The 20,600-nt window shown below is 43.4% G+C and overlaps 1 protein-coding gene across 3 annotated transcripts in view; it reads left to right on the forward strand.

The window, feature by feature from the left end:
- Nucleotides 1-20,600, forward strand: part of NUP214 (nucleoporin 214) — a 76,936-nt gene that overhangs the window by 33,482 nt on the left and 22,854 nt on the right. For 2 of the 3 annotated variants that reach the window (XM_084650540.1, XM_084650542.1), the window contains exons 23-26: nt 520-681; nt 2,785-2,893; nt 12,492-12,567; nt 13,401-13,509. In XM_084650540.1, the coding sequence (XP_084506666.1) occupies nt 520-681; nt 2,785-2,893; nt 12,492-12,567; nt 13,401-13,509 (456 nt within the window). The remainder of the gene's footprint in view (nt 1-519; nt 682-2,784; nt 2,894-12,491; nt 12,568-13,400; nt 13,510-20,600) is intronic. The other variant, XM_084650541.1, reaches the window with a different exon arrangement.

Consider the following 20,600-nt stretch of genomic DNA (forward strand, 5'->3'; position numbering starts at 1 on the left):
TCGCTTCTGTAGGGATCCTCTTAGTGATCAAACAAGATGTCAGTAGACATGACTATAAGGACAGACTGAGAAACAGCCACCCAATATGTCCATGCTTTTATGTGACTGCCTACGTCTGGTAGCTGATTGAGAAGGTGTTTTTTCAGCAGATGACATTCTGATTGATTGATTGATAAGGAATTAATGTAGGAACTGGGTTATCTTTTTCCAAAGGGAGTAAGATTAAGGGTTGGCAATTTGACCCACACTGCATGCTGAAAAGATAGCTGATTAGGACTCCACCTCTTGCAGTTCATTAGAAGTTATGGGAAAGTGAACATTGCTAGATTTGATGAATTGCTAGTTGCTTGACTGTTGTAAATTAGTCTTGTCTGACTATATGAGGATTCAGTGGGAACAGGTATATAGTGTATCGCTTTTAAAGAGTCAGTACATTCTAGTAGGGGCTTTTGAGTCTCCCTTGTTCATGGGAGTTCAATGAACTGTATCTTTTTTTTTTTTTTTTTTTTTTTTTTTTAGTGCCTACATCTTCAAGCAGAATCGTTCCACAAGGGGCAGATAGCACAATGCTTGCAACAAAGACTGTGAAACATGGGGCCCCTGCTCCCACTGTCACCGTCCCAGCACCACAAGCAGCTGCTGCAGCAGCATTGAGAAGACAGATGGCTAGCCAGACTCCAGGTAAAACTAATGTTAACTGACTAAACTCTGGGCATTTCTACACATGTGTGGTGTTTTTATTTATGTAGTGAGTGCATTTAATAGACTTTTAATGCCTTTGAGGGTAAGAAACCATTGACCTTGGTGTGAGCCAAGTCTGATACATACAGGATCTGTATATTATTCCCCACACAACACTGCCAGTGGTCTCTTCTCTCTTATTTGAACTCTCAGAAAAAAATGCCTGAAGAATCAACATCCAGGGCTACTTAATATTCATTTTAATCTATGCAGAAACACAGGAGTTGATGACTATATATCAGGGGTGGCCAGTCTGTGGCTCCGGAGCCACATGTGGCTCTTCAGAAGTTAATATGTGTCTCCTTGTCTAGGCACCGACTCTGGGGTTGGAGCTACAGGTGCCAACTTTCCAGTGTGCCGGGGGTGCTCACTGCTCCACCCCTGGCTCTGCCACAGGCTCTGCGCCCACTCCACCCCTTCCCGCGCCCTCCCCTGGGCCTGCTGTGTCCTCCTCCTCCTCCCACCAGAGCCTCCTGCACTCCATGATACAGCCGTTTGGGAAGTACGGGGAGGCGCTGATTGGCAGGGCTGCCAGTGGGCAGGGGGGGTGGAAAGCTGATGACGTATTACTGTGATTCTTTGGCAATGTACATTGGTAAATTCTGGCTCCTTCTCAGGTGCAGGTTGGCCACGCCTGCTATATATCTTCAAAAACTAACATTACGATCATCTGATATACATAAGCCCCGAGGAATTCCTGATAGTTGACTATTGCACAACTGAAATAATAATCAATCTATATGTAAAAATCCTCCATGATTAATGAACGGTAAAAGGAAAAGATGTTGCCCATTCTAATAGTTGTTCACCATGTTAGTTACATTAAAAGATGTATATTTTAGAACAGTTTAATATTAATATTAAAGGAACACTTTAGGTTCAGGTAGGTTAGTCCTTAGATCTGGCTGTGGGGTTTTAAAAGACCTTAATAGAAAAATCTCCATATATGAGGGTTTTTTTGTTTTTTTTTGCTTGGATTTACACATCCCTTGTAGCACCCAATCATTGCAGGAAATAATAAAATTCAGCTACATACAAAAAGGAAACTGACTAGTCTGTCTTGCTTGTCCAAGGTGAATGGAACTGCAAAAAGTAGATGGACAGCATGAATACTGGAAAAGTAAATTAGGCATTTAAAATTCTTTTTTCATTAATCTTAGAAGTTTAATAAGGGACGGGGGGAAAAAGGGCAAGGTAAGAGATTTGTGTTAAGTATGACTTACTCTCTATAAATCTCTCAATGCAAAATACGGTAATTCCAAATATTACAGAATCCAGTAAACTGGATTGTATTATGTAAATTAGAGTAATACAAAGTGATCTAACTAATTTACGATAAGTAATTCTACACAGTAATTACAGTCTAAATTTATAGTAAAGTTTATATGACATTGCCAGCACAAACTGACCCACAAAATTACTTTTAATACCTAGGACTAATATTTGAACATACTCACGTTTTGCACATAGACAAACACAGAGCGTGCATTTATGTGGCCAAAATAGCAATCATGCACACTCAACAGGTATTTCTATATTTGCCATTCTTTTACAGTATAATTGTGGCACCTTAATACAGACTTTTATTCTCCACTGAAAGATTTTTTTGGCGGGGAGGGGATGAGAGCAAGGAAAGGGATATGATCATAATCGCAGTTCCAAGAATAAAATGGCCAGAATTCTGAATTGCAATCAGGAGATCTGTCAAGTATTGATACCAGTTATCACACCAGTTATTAATGTCCTCCATGCATAGTTATCAAAAATTCTCTATAAATCATAGATGTGCTCTCATAAATCACAAGTTTTCTAATCCTCAGTAAATTACTCATATCAGATTTGAGCCAAATCCATGGTTTCTGCTGATTTGAATAGATCAGGAGTTCCCTTGTAGCTAGTGTACTGCAGATTCCCTCCCTGTCCTCCCAAGTGTACATAGGTGGTGGTCTAGTTAAGAAGCTACTCTTCTGGATACTTGTATAATCCATGTGCAATGGAATATTTCAGCTAATTGGTGGGATTCATCTCTGTTCACTCTTAAAGCAGTGAGCACCTCCTTGACTGAATCAACTCTAAAGAACGTCCCTCAGGTGGTGAACGTGCGAGAACTGAAGAACAATGCCTCAGCACCTGCTGTTTCTGCGGTAATAGGGTGCGTGCCTTTCTCTGCATTCTAATATATTCCTTTAATGAGCCCTTGCAATAAGGTTCATCTGCCAGTAGGGGGCAGTATTACTGTTTCATATAATCTGAACCTGTTGAAGTGGAAGTGTTTTGCGGAGTAATGCAGGAAAGAACAGCTGCTCCTTGCTGTTTTGTTAGCACACAGGTCTTGCTGGGGAAAGGTGGTGGGTACTGTGCTCCCCGAGTTGTTCAAGGACATGCTACATTATTTGCCTAAACAGGAAATTTCCAGTGTCTGGTTTAGAGTCCTGATAATCTAGGCTAGTGGATCAGTATTAAATTCGTTATTCATTATTAGGTTGTATGTAAATATAAAATGTTGGTACATCCCCTTTCTGTTATGGTTCTAGATCCTATGTTTTGCTAATGCAAACTCTGGATTCTATTACCTCAGTGGCGAGCTTGAAACTTTGCTATATGGTCCCCACTTCCCAGTTACTAGTATTTTTGCGTGTATCCTCTACTTTTGAGTGGGGAAAACGCACCCATCTGCAACTGACTGAGTGTCGGTGTATTTGAGCTGTCCAGCTGCTCTCCTGTTTATTCCCTCTGCCATAGAAAACATCTGCTCTGTAGTTTACTTCTTTAATGCCATGCCCTTGGGTCCCTGCACTGAAGGATTAAGTTTATACTCCAGCTTCTCTGGTAACTTACATTGTTAGAATTTCTTCATAGTATAAAACCCTTGATATATCAAGGATTAAATATGAATTTGGGGCAGAGCTCCCCAGAAATATATCCAGATGCTAGGCTGTCTTGCTCAACAGAAACCCACGAATATGTGCTCACTGTTTAATTTACAATTTATCAAGCGGTTCTGACTTCCCTGTGAGTTTAACTGAAACTGTTGGCCTTCCCATACTCCACAGCCAGCTGCCAACTCAGGTCATTCCAGGGATTTCTCTCTTCTCACCAGGCAGTGCTGCCAGCCAGAAAACTAATTCTTTTCTCTGTTGGTAATGACCTTGAAATCTTGTTTTGTTTTCTGTGATGGTTTAAACCAAGAGAAATTAATGATTTTTTTTAAAAGTGAGGGAGGAGAGATTTCCACTGAAAAGTATTAGAGGAGTTAAGGATTATGCTGTCTTCCTACCATGATAAAAAAAGAAAAAAGAAAAAAGGTATTACAAAAAGAGATAAATTCACCATTAGCTTCCAGTGTAAATTGTCTGGAATTGCAAATGCTTTATCCTAGACAATGGTGTGCATTGGACATGCGCCTCTTGGAACTATTTCAGTTTGCCACTTCTGGTTTTCATGTATTTTGTATTCCTCTTTTTGATGGAGAAGGGAAAGCAGTATTATTTTGAAGTAGCTTATCAGAATGCCTTGGAAAAGGTGTTTTCTAATGGTGAGCATCAGTTGTTGCTTACCTCTGGGAGTCCAGCTTTGAGGGTCTATGCTTGGAGAAGGTTCAGAAGTTCCTTAGTATTTCATTTTCCCTAAAAGCAACTACCTTCCTCTGAGACAGTACTTTCTTGAAGAGCTGTAGACCAAATAACGGTGCCCAGAACTCCTGCCAAAAGCCAAATTGGGATGAGCCTGTGGAAGTGATCTCTACAGGGTTTGTTTGTTGCATGTTCTGTGCCAAAAAATTAAAAATTCTGCACACAATATTGCAAAATTCTGCATATTTTATTTGTCAAAACAACACATTATAATCTCACCAGTTTCAATTATTATTTTGGGTAACTTATTTCAAAATACCTGTCAGCAAGTATGTCTGTAACAATACAGACAACAAAAAAGATTCAGGAAATGTTTTTTGACAAATAAATTCCTTACTAGGCATATTATTACTCAGAGTTCTGTATTAATTCATTTAAACTACAATACAGAACCATATTTCCTGCACCCGTCAGACGCAGTGCAAAGGCTTGAGGGAGTTGGGGGTAATGGAGGAGCTGAGGGAGAGGGAAGTAATTTCTGGGAAGGAGCCTGGGTGTGAACTTGGAGGGTTGTTGGGTATGGATGGGAAAAATATGGAACAGTTTTTTCGGGGGGTGGGGAGGGATTGTTAAGCGAGCTTCCTCCATGCAGACCCTGGCTGACCCCCTAGCCTCTCCCATTCAGTCAGGCACATCTGCCCCGTCCCCATGTGTCCTTGCACCCATGTCCACGTGTCCCTCCACCCCCACTCAGACACCCACTCCCTGGCCCCCATATGTCCCTGCATCCCCTCACCCTGTCCCTAAGTGTCTCTGTGCCCCTTCCCCATGTAGCCCTGCACCCCCTTTCCCCTGTCCTTATGTGTCTGTGTCCCCACTCAGCCATCCCCTTCCCCCATGTGGCTCTGCACCTCCTCCCCCATCCCCATGTGGCCCTGCAGCTTCTTCCCACCGTGGCCTTGTGCCTCCACTCCTGTTCTGGCCTCCCCCACCAGCCCTTATGAACCCCAGTCTGAACCCCAGTCTGACCCCGAGCAGCCCCATGCTGTCTATCTCCTGACCTGACCCGACAGGCATTGTGAAGAAGGCACTGCAGGCTGTTTCTCTTCCCTTGCTGGCTGGGAGTGGCTGCTGTGTTCTAGCGCCACAGTGCCCTCTGGTGGGGAAAAGGCAGAATTGCAGCAACTTTCCAGACAGTTATTTTCTGCTGAGGCTGGCCAGGAGCTGCTAATCTGTTCTAGTGCCATAGCGCCCTCTTGTGCGAAAAAGATGGAATGGCAGCAACTTTCCGGCAGAAGCTATTTTCTGCAACAACAACAAAATTAAAAATGTGTGGCACATTAATTATGCACGTGTGCAGTGGTGCAGAATTCCCCCAGGAGTGAAACTATATCTAAACTATATTGCCTCAATGATAAGCTCACTCACCGTTATGCAGCCTTGTTAGAAATGCTGTATCCAAAATGAACAATCGATGCACATCTTGGATGAGTGTTAACTTGAACTCTATGATATAACTATTTTAGCTTCAAATAGTTTGACTTGCAGTATCTATCTGTATCTATAATTCATGGGGTGCCATATACCTTTATATTTCAAAGGCTTTTAGAGCCTTATTGTATAACTGACCTCATAAAAGTGTACCATCTAAATAAAAATCTACCAAATAGAACCCATGGTAGCCAGTCACATTGATTACTAAATAAAGAGCATTCATCCAGCAAAGTTGTTATCAGTTTTTGCTACTTCAGGCTACCTGTTTCTCTCTTGCCACAGCAGCACCTTCTCTGGGTTGTTGAGCTGCAATGATTTCTAGTCATTATCTAGTCAGGTGTTCTGTGGCCTGTAGTTAAACAAGTTGGTGGCTTCAGTCCAGTTGTTAGTGTGTGGTTGATCTCATCGCCAAAAAAACCAAAGGGCATCTCCACAGTTGGAACCAGACTTTCCTTTGTTAATAGTTTCATCAGAAGAGCTAAGGATTGAAGGAGCTTGAAGACCAAATTTTCCTCTGAGAGGTGACCCTTTCAGAACAATCCTGAAGCATTGTGGGACTGTGTGTGGAAGCTTGCCCCACCTCTGCCTGTATTTACCTGCTCTGTGCTTTACCTTCAATCTGGCACCTTTATAATAAATATTCTATATATCTATTACACTAACATTCATCAGACCAAGCGAGTGTAGCTACACACTGAGTGAGTAGAAATCATATTCTAATAAAACATCAGTGGCTCACTATCATTTCCCCTTTGGGAAGAACTTTTTTGGCAAATGTTAAGGTCATGAGTTGCACAAAATCATTTACATGGAGATGATACACTTATACCTTTCTCTGATTTTAAAAGTAATTTAAGTTCTTACTGCAAAGAGTAAGTCACTGAAATGTCTTCAGTGATATCCGGATGTAATTTGACAAGGGAACAGAGAAATGTACAAATTGAGATGATCTCTGTACATAAATCTGTGATTGAAATTGGTTTGGAAAACCTTCGTGAATATAGAAGGTAATAGCTGACAAATCTGATCTGGATTTTACTTCGACGCATTACGACAGCATTCTGCTCCTGTATGCTGACATTCTGTACTGCTCCGGTAGAAGGAGCAGGAAGGCTGAATCAGTGAGTCTTTTTATTCTCTTAATTTCTTTATATATTATAACAAAGAACATCCAGCACCACACAGTGAGGCTGCATCTTTATCACTAGGTTCTAATTTGTCACCACAAAAGTTCAAGATATAGTTTTGAGCAATAATACACAAGATGTCTGCCTTATACTTGATATGTGCTATGTAACCAGAGTGCCTTCAGTGAGTCAGCATTATCTAGTGGCAGACTTTTATTTGGCGCTCTGTCACTGTGAGACCGTGAGCAAGTTACTAACCCCTCTGCCTCAGTTTCCTCATCTGTGCAGTGGGCACAATATTTTGTGAAGCACTTTGAGACCCTCTGAAAAAAGGTGGTCTGTATATTTTTTTTTAAGTGGACTTGTTTCATGAAATCATAGCAGATATCTTTAACTTTTTTTAATCTAAAGTATTCTAGGACCTTTAGATTCTTGTTTTATGTTTGCTTTAAATTTAAAGTGTTAGTCTGTAGCTATTTTAACATAAAGTTTAAACAGACCTAGTAAGAGGAGAGGCTTAACGCATTCAGTGAAGTGAGTTCAGGTCATGAGCAGGAGGAGAGAATATGAATGTCCTTGTCGGTAGCAGTCAGAGAAATTGGAGTTTATAAGATGGACTAGATCAGGTGTATAATAGACCTTTGTAATTTGAGAGTTCCATTTGTGTTGCGATATGTGGTTGTGTGTAGCCAATAGGAGGCAGAAGAAGCTAGAAGTGAAAGTTTTTATGGCTGTAGCATAGTGTTTGAGTAAGTTAACTGTCCATGTAGCAGAAGTAATCCTGCTTTGCTGATGAAAGTTGGCTTTCACTCGGGGGGATTCATATCTGCACTGGCTTTGGAAATTGTCACTTTTCTTGACCAGCTGATACCAGTGACTGAAAGTGACAAGGGAAAGTGCATTCTCTGGTGCTGCCTGACAGGACGCTTCAAACTACTTTTTGCTCTATTTTGCATCATGATGATAAAAGTTAGTTAAGGGTTTCCAGGACTGATGTGTGTGTATTATATATCTCAGCTTTGGATTCTGCAGACATGGGATCAAAAAAGCCTTCAGCAGCTGAGAACTCTCCCTTGTCTCAAAACTCAGTACCTGACAGTTTTGGGTGTATTATACTTTAGAGTTCTTTTTTTAAAAGGGGTTTGGGACCAGGAGGGCTCTTAAGAAGCTGAATATTTCAGTCACACCCCGTCACCTGTTGAATCTCCTACCTGTTTACTCTGTAGCCCTTCTCCCCTGCTTTTGTCTCTTCCTTCTGCATTTCTCCTGGAACATCCTCCTATGTTAAATGTGAGTCTAGGGCCCAGCTTCTGTTCAGAGCCCCTGCACAGCCCTTAGTTGAATTTCCATTTGCTTCTAGTATGCAATACTCTGAAACCCTCCAGTGTTGGGAGCACCCCAGACACAAGCACTTGCCAGGCCATGCAACAATTCAGCTAGAAAGATATCTGCTGCCTGCACTGAGAGCCTCTTTGCCCTCTGCTCCAGCAGGTGGCTTTCAGCCAAGAGACTTCATGCTGAGGGTTTCCCCCAGCAGCACCTCTCTCTGCCGAAGGCCCCCTGCAGAAGCAGAAGGCACAGAGAGGCTCTGAGCCCCGGCAACACCAATTGATAAGACACAGGTGACCTTTAAGCCTAGTTTAATAGTCTCTTAATTAGGAAAACAAAAAAGGCTGTTGATTAAAGAATTTTCCCAAACACTCGTGGCTCCCCAAGGAGCAGCAATTCCACTGCCAGTAGAATTGCCACAACTGTTGATTTAGGGGAGAAGGTCCAGAGAACTCTCTTCCTCCCTGTCCCTGTAGAAAGCTGATTTGGGAAGGCAAACTTTAATTGACACATTCGCTATTTAGTAAAACTCCACAGTTCTGTTTCTCTAGCAAGTGACTGTCTCCTCTAGCTGACCATGAAGTGTTTAGAAATCAAGTATTTGAGCTGTGTGTGAATGTTCCAATTCTCTGATTTCTTGGAGAAAGGAATTGTATTTGTATTGCAACTCACATAAGCTAGCTTCGTGTCTCCAAGCATGTCCTGCTTTGTTCCTCCAGCTTGCCTCGGGCATCTGTAGGCCCTGGCAGTCCCTGAAACTCATTCATTTTCTCTCTTGTAACATTGATTATTGTGCGTGGGAGAGAGCAGTGCGATGTACTGCACACAGAGCATTCCTAGAGGAGAACTGCTTTGGGTAGTTCAACAGTAGGAATACAGCTCTGCTGCACCTTCAGGGAACACCGGAATGAAATTATGGGGATGTCTCATCTTCCTGATTTGTATTTCTGAAGAGTCTTTATGCTCTTATTTTGCCAGTCATTGCTCGTTAATACCCCACCTGTAATGAGAAGTGAGATCAAGGGGTTATTGCAAAGGTCTGTGTGTTAGATTCCTGAGTTCTGTTCCCAGTCCTGCCACAGATTTCTTGTGATCTTGGGCAAGCTGCATAACTGTCATGCTTTTATAGTCATCTGTGAAATGTGTGTAATGCTCACTTGCTTCCAGAGGTATGATTAGGCTTAATGTTCAGAAGTGCTTTCAGATCCTGGGATGAAAGAATGCTAGGAGTGTGTTATGACTGTAAGTGGGTCTGAGGTTGAATCCTGCCTTTTCTCATCTCCCCTGCATTCTGTACATAATCTAGTGTGTGTGGAAATGAACTGAACTTGGTGTACACATCTGCTGGAGCTGTGCATTAGTCAAGTGGGCTTTAGATAGGGCTTTTGGCAGGTAAATTGTTTGTGCAAGAGCTTTCAAATGATCACCTATAGGAAACTACCATGGCGTTTCCACCTGGGATCTTGCATATTGTGTTGATGACAAGCAAATAAGTTCTGTTGCCAGTACACTGATTCTGAGTATTGAAATGGCAATCCCCTGTGCTCAATGTATTCGTGACCTGTAGGAATCTTTGTGTGATATTTACCAAATCTAGCCTCCAGGCATGGTACTGGCTTTTCCCCTTCATTATTGGGTTTCAGATTTTATTGACACTTGGCTCTGGGTGTGCTGATGGTATGTAGAGCTGAAGGTAAAACATCTGTGGAGATATCGGTCACGGTGCACCCTATACAGGCTGGTTACAGCTCCTTGCATAGCTTGTTCCCATTCAGTTCAGGAATGCGGGGTGCCCTTCCCTGAAGCTTCAGTAGCAGTCTGGTTATAATACATCTGAATGGTTGTCGTTCTGGCGGGTGGGGAGGGAGCATGTGGGTGGGTGGTGGTCCTGAGAGGGCGCGTGCAGAATGATGATGTCACATCAGACTTAGACATTTGATTCAGTATTAGAAATGCATGACATCACCTTGGCTTGAGATAAAAGGGCTTTGTTCCTGACTGGCAGGCAGACATGGTCTGAATCTTAAGACTAGCTTGTGCCCTGAGGATTGGAGGAGAGCATTCAGGATATAGGGCATTACTGTTACAGTGTAATGCACTGTGTGTAACAGTCTGCAGACAGAGGGATCTGGATGAAAAAGATCCTTGCTAACCAAAGGATCTAAAATAGTTGTCTAGAAGCCATCTCATTCACGAGTACAGTTATGCTAAATGACCTCAGATGTTGGATGCACTGTGTGGCACAAGACTGAAGTGCCTTTAATCACTTGATGGATGGGCATATGGTAGAACCAGAAATGCTATTTGTGTTTAGTACAAACACTAATGACTTATTTTCTAGGCTGTGGGATGTCTGTGGTGGGCAGGCGTTCTCCTGAGGAGACTTGGCTATAGCTTCTACCACCCCCTCCACACCACCACCCTTCGCACCAGTCAGTGCTGCCCTGAACATGAGCTGCAGAGGGACATGAAACACCCTTCCAGGAGCACCACTGCATGCCTCTAGAGCCACTAGATAGGGTTAATTCTGGCTGGTGCAGCTTTTGCAGAGTACATCTTCGTGCATGTGAGAAGTGCTGAATTGAGGGTTCTAAGAAGTGAAGCCATCTGTCCACGCTAATGCCCTACTGCCTTGTTGTGGAGGGACCACCTGCTGGATTGCTAGAGAGCACTTCACTCTTCCTGCCCTTTTAATTCTTGGCCTCTCTGAGGGTGTCAAGTATGATTTGAATGTGGACTCCAGATTACTAAAACCTGTACTGAAATCGCCAACTCATTGCACATAGACCATTAAACTTTTGTCAGTTGTAATGACTTGCCATAACAAACATGCCCTGGACTTGAACAAGTAGCTTGACAGAGAGAGAGACTCATCCAGTTACCAATGCCATGGGGGTATCTATTCATTCTCTCTACACCCAGGGACCTTGAGCATCTTGTGATGTTTCTTATCACCTCCCTTCCTCTAATATTGAGCATTCACTAATGCTAGTCAGTTGCTGAAATTGTTGTTGGGATAGCTGGGCAGAGGGCTATTCCAGTGTGTGCAACACGGGGAGCTTTCGTTGCTGGTAGGGAAGGACTTGCGATTAGTGCCAGTCTTTTTTAAAGCATCAAATCCTAGTCAAGCTTCCCCTCCCCTCACCCGCAATAAAAAGGCAAATGGCTGTGAGAAATCGTTCTTGTGTGTACTCGTCCCATTCCCTTGGGATGTTAGGAAAATTCTGAGTTTTCCATGTGACTGACTGACACGCTTCTGATTAGTGTGTGGGAGTTGGAGTGGTGTAGTAGTTACAGCACTTTTGAGACCCAGATTTGATTTCTGCCTGGAGAGGACGACTTCTGAATCTTGATCTGTCTCATAGTGGAGAGAGAACAATTTTTTACAGCGCACCTGTCACTGGTTTAGATGTGGGGAAAACAGGTCATTATAAGGTTTTTTCCTTACTGCTTTCTTCTAAAACCTATGTTATTGGACCAAATGGACCGCTAATGGGAGGAGTTCCTGTGACTCTATGGCAATTCCCATGTTCTAATAATTAGAGCTATAATGTGACACACAGTGGGAGCTAGGTTTCATCCCAGTAGTAGTTGCCTTCCACTAATGATTGCCCATGGGCTCAGAAGTACAGTTTATAAAGCAAGTTAAGCTTTCATATCACCCTAACCAAGCAATCACATTATCAATCACAGATTAACCAGGCCACCACCCTTTCTCACTAGTTCACTGTTTGTACAACTTTGAAGCCAAAGTGCAGGGGGTTTTTTCCACATTTTTGTCTCCTTTTGTTCATCGCTTATGAGAATTACGTATATTTGTATCTAGTTCCAGGCTCTGGAATGTGTGGAAAGCCTCTTGCCTTTTTATGCCTGGTGTATAACATGCACAATCCCCTGACCTGCTGATTCTTTCTTCAATTCCCTGTTGAAATAGAGAGGGGTTCACTGCCTTCTCTTCAGTGACATAAATGGGTGTGAAGGAGACTTGATCACTTAAGTCTAGAGCTTTAGACACATTTGCAGCCACGCTCTGTTAAATGGGGCTTATTCATTTAAGAGGTTTATTCCATAATCTGATTTATTCATTTGGGTTTTGCTAGAATCACGTGTTCAGAATCTTTGCTGTCAGTGCTGTACTGGACTTCTCAAAAGTCGATGCTTTGGGGAGAGACCTGCTTCTAAATTAGCCTTTCATTAAATCTTATTTTATTTTATTTTTTTTTAAAAGATCTTCCGTACCTCAGTCTGCAGCCCAAGCCGTCCACCAAGTTTTGGCTACCGTTGCTACAAATCAAGCCAAGCAGGTATCTCTTGATGTTTACCTTTTACCTATTAAGCACTGTGCCAGGCAGATGCTGTACCACTCTCAGTTTCTGCTGCTGTTAAATAGGTTGTCTTGCAGTCCCGTTCTACAATCTCTATCTGGCATTCCTTTCAAACTCCTGCTTAATCTGTGACCCTGACTGGATAGTGCCAGACATATCTGTGTTATGTCTCTTAACTCTACTGCTTTTGTTTTGTTTTTGAAAATAGCTTGCCGGCTGCAAGTGGCCATGGTCTTACTGTAGCATCAGGACTGGCTGGTCAGTCTGAAACTAACAGTGAGGGAGATAGTGTCAACTGGGTTAATGGACATTCCGAGTTGATGCAAAAACAGAGGCTGGTGGTGAAATCAGGGGAAAGAATAATTCTCCGCATCCAGTATTTTCCATAAAACCTTTTCAACTGGAGGATTCGATTCTACTACAGGTTAATGGTCATCCACATCCCCAAACCATTAACGTTGTCAGTCTTCATTCAGGAGAGCCTCAGAACTGCAGTAACAGAGGTTTGCTGGGCTAGATTGGAGACTCGTTGGAAGAGTTGAGTATGGGCTGTCTATTGAGTTTTGTAGAGCTATGTGTGGTCTCACAACTGTAATAGGAAGGGGTATACTGCAGATAAGGACAAGATGCATTGTTAGTGTTGGCAGGTGCTTTGGCCAGCTTCTCCTAGTTTTAGCTAGGTATAGTGCTCCTTTCCTTTTTTAACACCAAATCCACCTCAAAATTACAGAGTAACTTCAAAAAAAAGTTTTTTCAATTATACGCTCGTGCAGTGACGTAATATTTACATTAAGTGGTGTTTGTATTTTTAGGGATCTCTAACCAGCTCACTTAAGGCACAGTCTTCACCTGTATCTACATCCATACCATGTACCATCACTACTACAGCTGGTCAAATATCAGCGGGCAACAAAATCTCAGGTCAGTTGTCATTTCTATTGAGATGGAAACAAAAATGGGAGAAGGCCCGTCCTTCAGAGCATAGGGGAAAAAAATCAAGACACTGATTCAGCTCCTGTTGACTGGCCTCTTACTATTTCAGTCTAGAGAGAGAGAGTTTTAAAAGCAAAGGTACAAAAGATAAATGGAACAGCTGCTCAAAACTCAACCCATCCACATGGTTTTTGTCTAAAATTCTGCCTTGAAAAAGTTCCTTTTTTATTCTGGAACCAAGGTGACGACACGTAATATTTAGCTTGTGTGTTCCCTTTAAATGTTTGAAGTATCTGAACTGGACACTGGTGTATTTTAAAAAAAACAGTTAAAACGGAAGCCTGTTTAGGGCTTGAAAGCACGGTACGCTTAGCTGCACTCTGGGATTTTCATTGCACTGTAGCAGCATCCACACGAGATGATTTTGTGGCAAGCTGTTGAACTGTAGATTCACATCCTGGCTTGCCATGCAGTAACTTACTATGTAGGCAAGCTCTTAGATTGTGTAAAGGATTTCCACTGAAGTGCCACAATGACATCCTTGTCTAGAGGTAACAGTAAGACTGTCCCCTATTGATTTCTGAATTTGTGGGTATTAACCAGAATAACCCATGTTAGGCAGTCGATAAGTTACCTATTTTAAGGGCTACTGCAGACCTCCTTACCATGAGTTGCTGCACCAATGGTTTGAAATATGATCAAAGATACACACAAGAATGTTTCAGAGATCAGTGTTAACTTCTACTGTGATTATGTAGAGTTTGGAATTGCCCACACGTCTTTATACAATAGTCGTTTGCTGCCTTCGAAGTGAAGATACGCGTGAATGGACTTTGTTATTCCATGACTAAGACCTGGTCTACACTAGAACCTTAGGTTGACATAAGCCATGTTAAGTCGATCTAATAATGTATGTGTCTATACTACCGAGTCCCTTCCACCGTTAAATGGCCTGTAAAGTCAACTTCTATACTCCACCTCCGTGAGAGGTGTAGTGCTTGATTCAACATCCACAGGTTGACATGAGGATAGTGTAGACACTGCGTTGTGTAATTTGAATAAATTGGCCTCCAGGAGGTGTCCCACAGTGCTCTGCTGTGACCGCTCTGGAGAGCACTTTCCACTCCACTGCATGTCAGGTACACAGGAAGCAGCCACTCCCCTGTTAAAGCCCCGGGAACTTTTGATTTTTCATTTCCTATTTGATCAGCGTGGAGAGCTCGCCAGCATAGCTGATCATGGAGACACAAGGCTGCAAACGCACTCCAGCATGGAGTACACAGGAGGTGGTGGATCTTATTGCTGTGTGGGGAGAAGAGTCTGTACAGGCAGAGCTCCAATCCAGCAGAAGAAACTCTGACATCTGTGTCAAGATCATGCGGGGCATAGGGGATATCGTGCAGGGCATGGGGGAGAAGGGCTACACCAGGGACACGCAGCAGTGCCATGTGAAAATAAAGAAGCTTCGGCAGGCGTACCAGGAGACAAGAGAGGCGAACAGTCGTTCTGGTTCTGCCCCACAGACATGCCGCTTTTATGAGGAGCTGCATGCGATTCTCGGCAGTGACCCCACCACAACCCCAAAACACTTTGTAGATCCCTCCCAAGAGCCCCAGGATGCAACAACGAGGAGGACATTGATGAAGAGGAGGAGGAGAATGTGAGGCAGGCAAGTGGAGGATCTGTTCTCCCAGACAGCCAAGAACTGTTTTTAACCCTAGAGCCCATCCCTGCACAGGACCAGTTAACGGCAGAGCGTGATGCTGGGGAAGGCACCTCTGGTGAGTCCACATTTCCAGTCAAGCTGTCGGGGTTACATGCAATTATTTTTTTATGTTTAATCTGAACAAAAAAGTAGGTGTAGTGGGTATTGGTGGCCACGCCAGCTATGCAGAGGGTGCTGTCCAAAAAAGACTGTTTATGTGCGTGGGGATGGCCCGGGAATCCTCCTTGGAGATCTGTAGGAAGCTTTCATGGAGGTACTCTGCAATCCTTTGCAGAAAGTTTCTGGGAAGGTCTGCCTTATTTCATCCACCATGGTAGGACACTTTCCCATGCCACTCCAGTATTAACTCTGCAGCACGCAGCATTGCCGCATAAGAACCTGTTCTGTATCCAGACGCTTGCAGCATCTGCTCCCTTGCTGCGTCTGTTACCCTCAGGAGAGTGATATCGCATAGGGTCACCTAGAGGAAACGGAGGAAGTTTTCGATGCTAGCCCTTAAACCGCAAACAATTCAACTAGTAATCCAACCCCCCTGTTTGGTGAAATATGGATCTCACAACCACACTTTCCCAAACATGCCATGGTTGTAGTTGGAAGGGATCACTGTGTGTTGCAAGCAGCACTGGAAAAAAAAAAGGGGGGGGGGGGAGAGGTGACTTCCTGTTTCTCCCTTACCACCCCCCGACCCATAAAATAGTTTTGTTTTTTAAGCAGAAAGTATTTGGGGGGCTCTACCCTGGTCCCTGTCCTCAAGCACCATCCAGGTTGCTAGGGGGAAAGGGGCCTTTTCTCAAGTTCCAACCTGTGATCCCAGGGATGTCTTCACAAAAGCAGCAGCACAAGACCTCTTGCCCATGCCTCATGGCCTTACTCACCCTGGCTGGAGCAGCAAACCGACGCTTGCAATAGCCAGTGGCTTGCAGTGAAGTGTATTGCAGGGTGGTGTTTTGTTCAAAAAAAAAAAAAGAAAAAGAAAAAATTAACCTTGCACCAGAAACAATGCATGCACTGTCAATGCTACCCTTGTGCGTTGCATTCCTTGCAGCTGAAACCTTGTCCATTGGCCCATCCTCCACACCGGGACAGAGACTTTTCCAGATTAGAAGGCAGAAAAAAGAAGATTCGGGAGGACATGTTCAATAGGTTAGTGCGTGCCTTCGAGAGTGGCAAGACGGAGCTCAGAGCATGGAGGATTAGTGTCTGAGGACCTGGTCATGGACAGGGAGGACAGAAGAGCATGCAGGGAACAAGAGCGTGCCATATAGGAAGAGATGCTGCAGATTTTGAAGGAGCAATCAGACATGTTGAGGCGTCTGGCTGAGGTTCAGAAAAGGCAGCTGGATGCTAGAGTCCCTCTGCAGCCTATGCTGAACCTGCTGCCATCATTGCCCAGTTCTACATCCTCCTCCCCAAAACGTCCTATGCGGCGGGGTGGGGTGGGGAGAGGGAGTTTGGTATCCCTTGCACTCAACACCAGGGGAGGGTACAAGGACCGGAAGGCGCCCATTCCCACACCTTTGATTGTTGTTGCAGTGCATCCATAAGCAAGCTTTCCTTGTTTCTCGCCAGTGTTATCAGCCCTTTTGCCCCAGGTTCTTACTTTTCTTTGCTGTCTGTGTGTTTGTGTGCATAATAAAACTTAACGGATTGAGGAGAAAAGGCTCTTTATTCATTCAACGCATGGTGGTTGGTGGGGGTGGAGTTTACAGGGGAGAAAATGTAATGGAGGGGACAGTTTGGTAAGGAATACCACAGATAAGTGTCACATTACTCTGGCTCATTGCTGAAACTGGTTTTCAAAGCCTCATGGAGACGCAGAGCCCCTCGATGTGCTCTTCGTATTGCCCTGGTGTGTGGCTGCTCAAAATTGGCTGCCAAGCGATCTGCCTGAATGCTCCCCCCGCATCCCACCAGAAACTTTTCTCCCTTTGTTTCACAGATATTAGGGAGCACACAGCAGGCAGCAATAACAATGGGGATATTGCTTTCACTGAGGTCAAACCTAGTAAGCAAACAGTGCCAGCGACCTTTTAAATGTCCAAAGGCATATTCTACCACGATTCTGCACTTGCTCAGCCTATGGTTGAACTGGTCCTTACTACTGTCCAGGCTGCTGGTGTACGGCTTCATGAGCCATGGGAGTAAGGAGTAGGCTAGGTCTCCCAGGATCATGATTGGTATTTTAATATCACCAATGATTATTTTGCAATCTGGAAAGAAAGTCCCTGCTTCCAGCTTTCTGAACAGACCTGTGTTCCTAAAGATGCGTGCATCACACACCTTTCCCAACCAACCAATCCGTGTTGATGTCTGTGAAACAGCCTCTGTGATCCACCAGCACTTGCAACACTACTGAGAAGTACCCATTTCGGTTTATGTTCTCTTTGGCAAGGTGGTCTGGTGCCGAGATAGGGATATGCATTCCGTCTATCACCCCATCACATCAAAACCATCCACTATGTCCTGCACGTTGCCCAGAGTCACTACCCTTTTTATCAAAAGTCTGTTAATAGCCCTGCAAACTTGGATCACAACAGATCCCGCGGTAGACTTACCCGCTCCAAATTGATGCCCCACTGATGGGTAGCAGTCTGGCATTGCAAGCTCCCACAGAGCTGTTGCCACTCGCTTCTCAACTGTCAGAGCAGCTCTCGCTTTAGTATTGCTGCTCTTCAGGGCTGGGGAATGCTCTTCACACAGTTTCTGGGAAATGACCGTACACATTCGAAAGTTCTGCAGCCACTGTTCATCATCCCATAGCTGCATAACGATGTGGTCCCACCAGTCAGTGCTTGTTTCCCAGGCCCAGAAACGGCATTCAGCCATGTCAAGGTGATGCCTAACTGTTGCCATCAACTGTAAATTGCTCCGCTCTGTGTTCCAGCAGAGCTGCTTGCATGGCATCACATTGTTCCACATGGCAGCTCCTGTGTCGGCTGTGTAAATACTGCAGGATAAGGCACAGGGTGTTTGTATTGCTCACAACAACAGTGTACAGCTGAGTGCAGTCCATGCCGCTTATGCTATGGTGTCCACACAGGCACCCAGGTTTACGAAAAAGGCTTGGTTTGTTTGCTGTTGATTTCAGGGAGGGAGGGAGGTAAGTGCATAATGGGAGGCTAATGCCATATTCCCATAACCACCCGCGCCAATGTTTTGGTCCTATGAGACATTGCAAGCCCAACCCAAAATTTCCAGTCTGCTCCGTGCACTGTGTGATAGCTTCCTATAGTACAGTGCTCCGTGCGTCAATGCAAGTCCTGCTAATGAGGATGCACTCGGATGACCCAATGAGCATAGCGTGAACACGCAGGATCGACTTGCTTAAATCGGAGGCTCAATGTCGACTTACATAAAGTCAACTTAACTTTGTTGTGTAGATATGGCCTAAGACTGAAGTGATGGATAATAGGTGGGCATTAATCTATTCTACTGTAGCTGCCTAGTTCAACCATCCCGTATGGTATATAGGCCAAAAGAGGAACCTGGCAAGCAGTTGGCACATAGCACGCTGACACCTGGAACTTGGCAGTTCTGGGTTAGTTATTAGAAAATGAGACACTGCCATTTCATTGCAAATGGCTTTAAATAGTAGTTGAATATACTTCAGCATGAATTAATCACTAATCCATTTGACTGCACCATTGGTTTTCTGTGACTTCTGAGGTTTGTGCTCAGATGTGATCAAAGGGACTGTCAAACATTTTCTCCCTCCAGGCTCTTCTGGCTTTTGCATATCAGTTTGGGGATACTCTAGAGACTGTTAATAAGCCTTGTTTTTCAGCACACAGCTAAATCATGTCTAGAAATCTATATGAAGGGACTGCTAGGAGAATTATGAAATATGGTGTAGAAAAGGGATTCATGGAGTAGGAAGAAGAAGCTATTGCAGAAAAGTCCCCACAAGGTTACTTGTCTCCTGCATTATTCAGTTCAACATTTTTTCTGTAGTAAAAAATAGATAAAAGTAAATAACTAGATAAGTGTTCGCATGCTTGCAAAGATTAGGATTAGAGTGAGCCTTCTGAGTGGAGCAAGACGTTTTTCTGAAGTCACACCAGACTAGTATCCCTGTCTGCTCTTCCGTTGTTTCCAGTGGCTTCTCAATAGCAGCTCTGGCTTCTCCATTTTCTTGGTGCCAAGGGCATTCAAAATAAGGAGACATCTTGCTCTTAAGAAATAAAGGTTGAGAGCAGTTAAACTCCAACCCTCTTCTCTCCCCCCCTCCCCCCAAGTTTTTTGTTTGTTTTTTTATTTTGGGAGGGGGTTGGATCTAGGTTCATCAAGTAGCAAGAGCCTGTAGTGTCTGAAAAGTCAGTATTTAGAAGATATCTCTTTTTGTTAGGCAGATCACCTAGTAGTCATCCTTTATCGCCATAAACAAAAATACCTCAAACTATAGTATCACTCAAGATTGTTCAGTAACACGTAGCTTGAGAATTCCAAATTAGTGCCCCTTTTCCCTCTAACAAAATGTAAAATGGAATGGGGCTGAGAAGATTAAGAATTACAGTAATGCTTGCTTGTTTCACTGTATAAAGAAAAGAGGAAATCAGTGGTGGCAGGAGGAGTTATCTTCATGCATGTGTTAGATAGCAGTGCTTGAAATGGGTATGTGTTTTTATAAAACCTCTTGCATACATTTCTGAAATCCATCACATCGTTGATATTCATGAAATATTCCCTTTAATCCATAGATGTAGGTTGCTTCTTAATCAGAGAATAGAGCCAATTAAAGTAGTCAGGAACCACATTTTACATAACAAAACAATACTTTAAAAAAGAACACGAGCCTCTTAAAATGTTAGTTGAAAATGTCAGATGTTGAATTTGATAGTACCTTCTCTGTATTTGAACACTGGTTGTTATGGTGATGGTTTCAGGAGGGAACACTGTCAAGGATCTCTTGGTAGATTTTGTTTGCTCTATAATCTTTATTTTATGAGAGAATGTGACCATTAACTTTGCTCCTAGTCAAATACAAATTATTGCTTCAGTTGTGTTAAATAATGGTTCAGATGATCTGCAGTCTTGCACTAGTAGCATTAATACTTTTATGTATAAGTGTCAAGCAAATAAAATAAAACTGAAATGCACTTTCTGAGGATATGATGTTAGAATTTTGCAAGACTTTTGTTTTCTGTTGTTTCCAGTTTGTGCAATAGGACACAATGTGTGTTTGTGAACTGCTCTTTTCCTTTTGATACTGCACGCGATCCATCCGATATGTGAGAACTCTGCTGGGCTTGGCCTAAAAAATTCTCTAGGTACAGCGTGTGACATGACCGACCTATGCTGAGCGGGACCTGAAGGTGAAAAGATGATGCACTGGTTTTGTACGTACTGTTTTCTG

This window comes from Lepidochelys olivacea, assembly GCF_965140295.1.
Source record: "Lepidochelys olivacea isolate rLepOli2 genome assembly, chromosome: 16".
NCBI lineage: Eukaryota > Metazoa > Chordata > Testudines > Cheloniidae > Lepidochelys > Lepidochelys olivacea.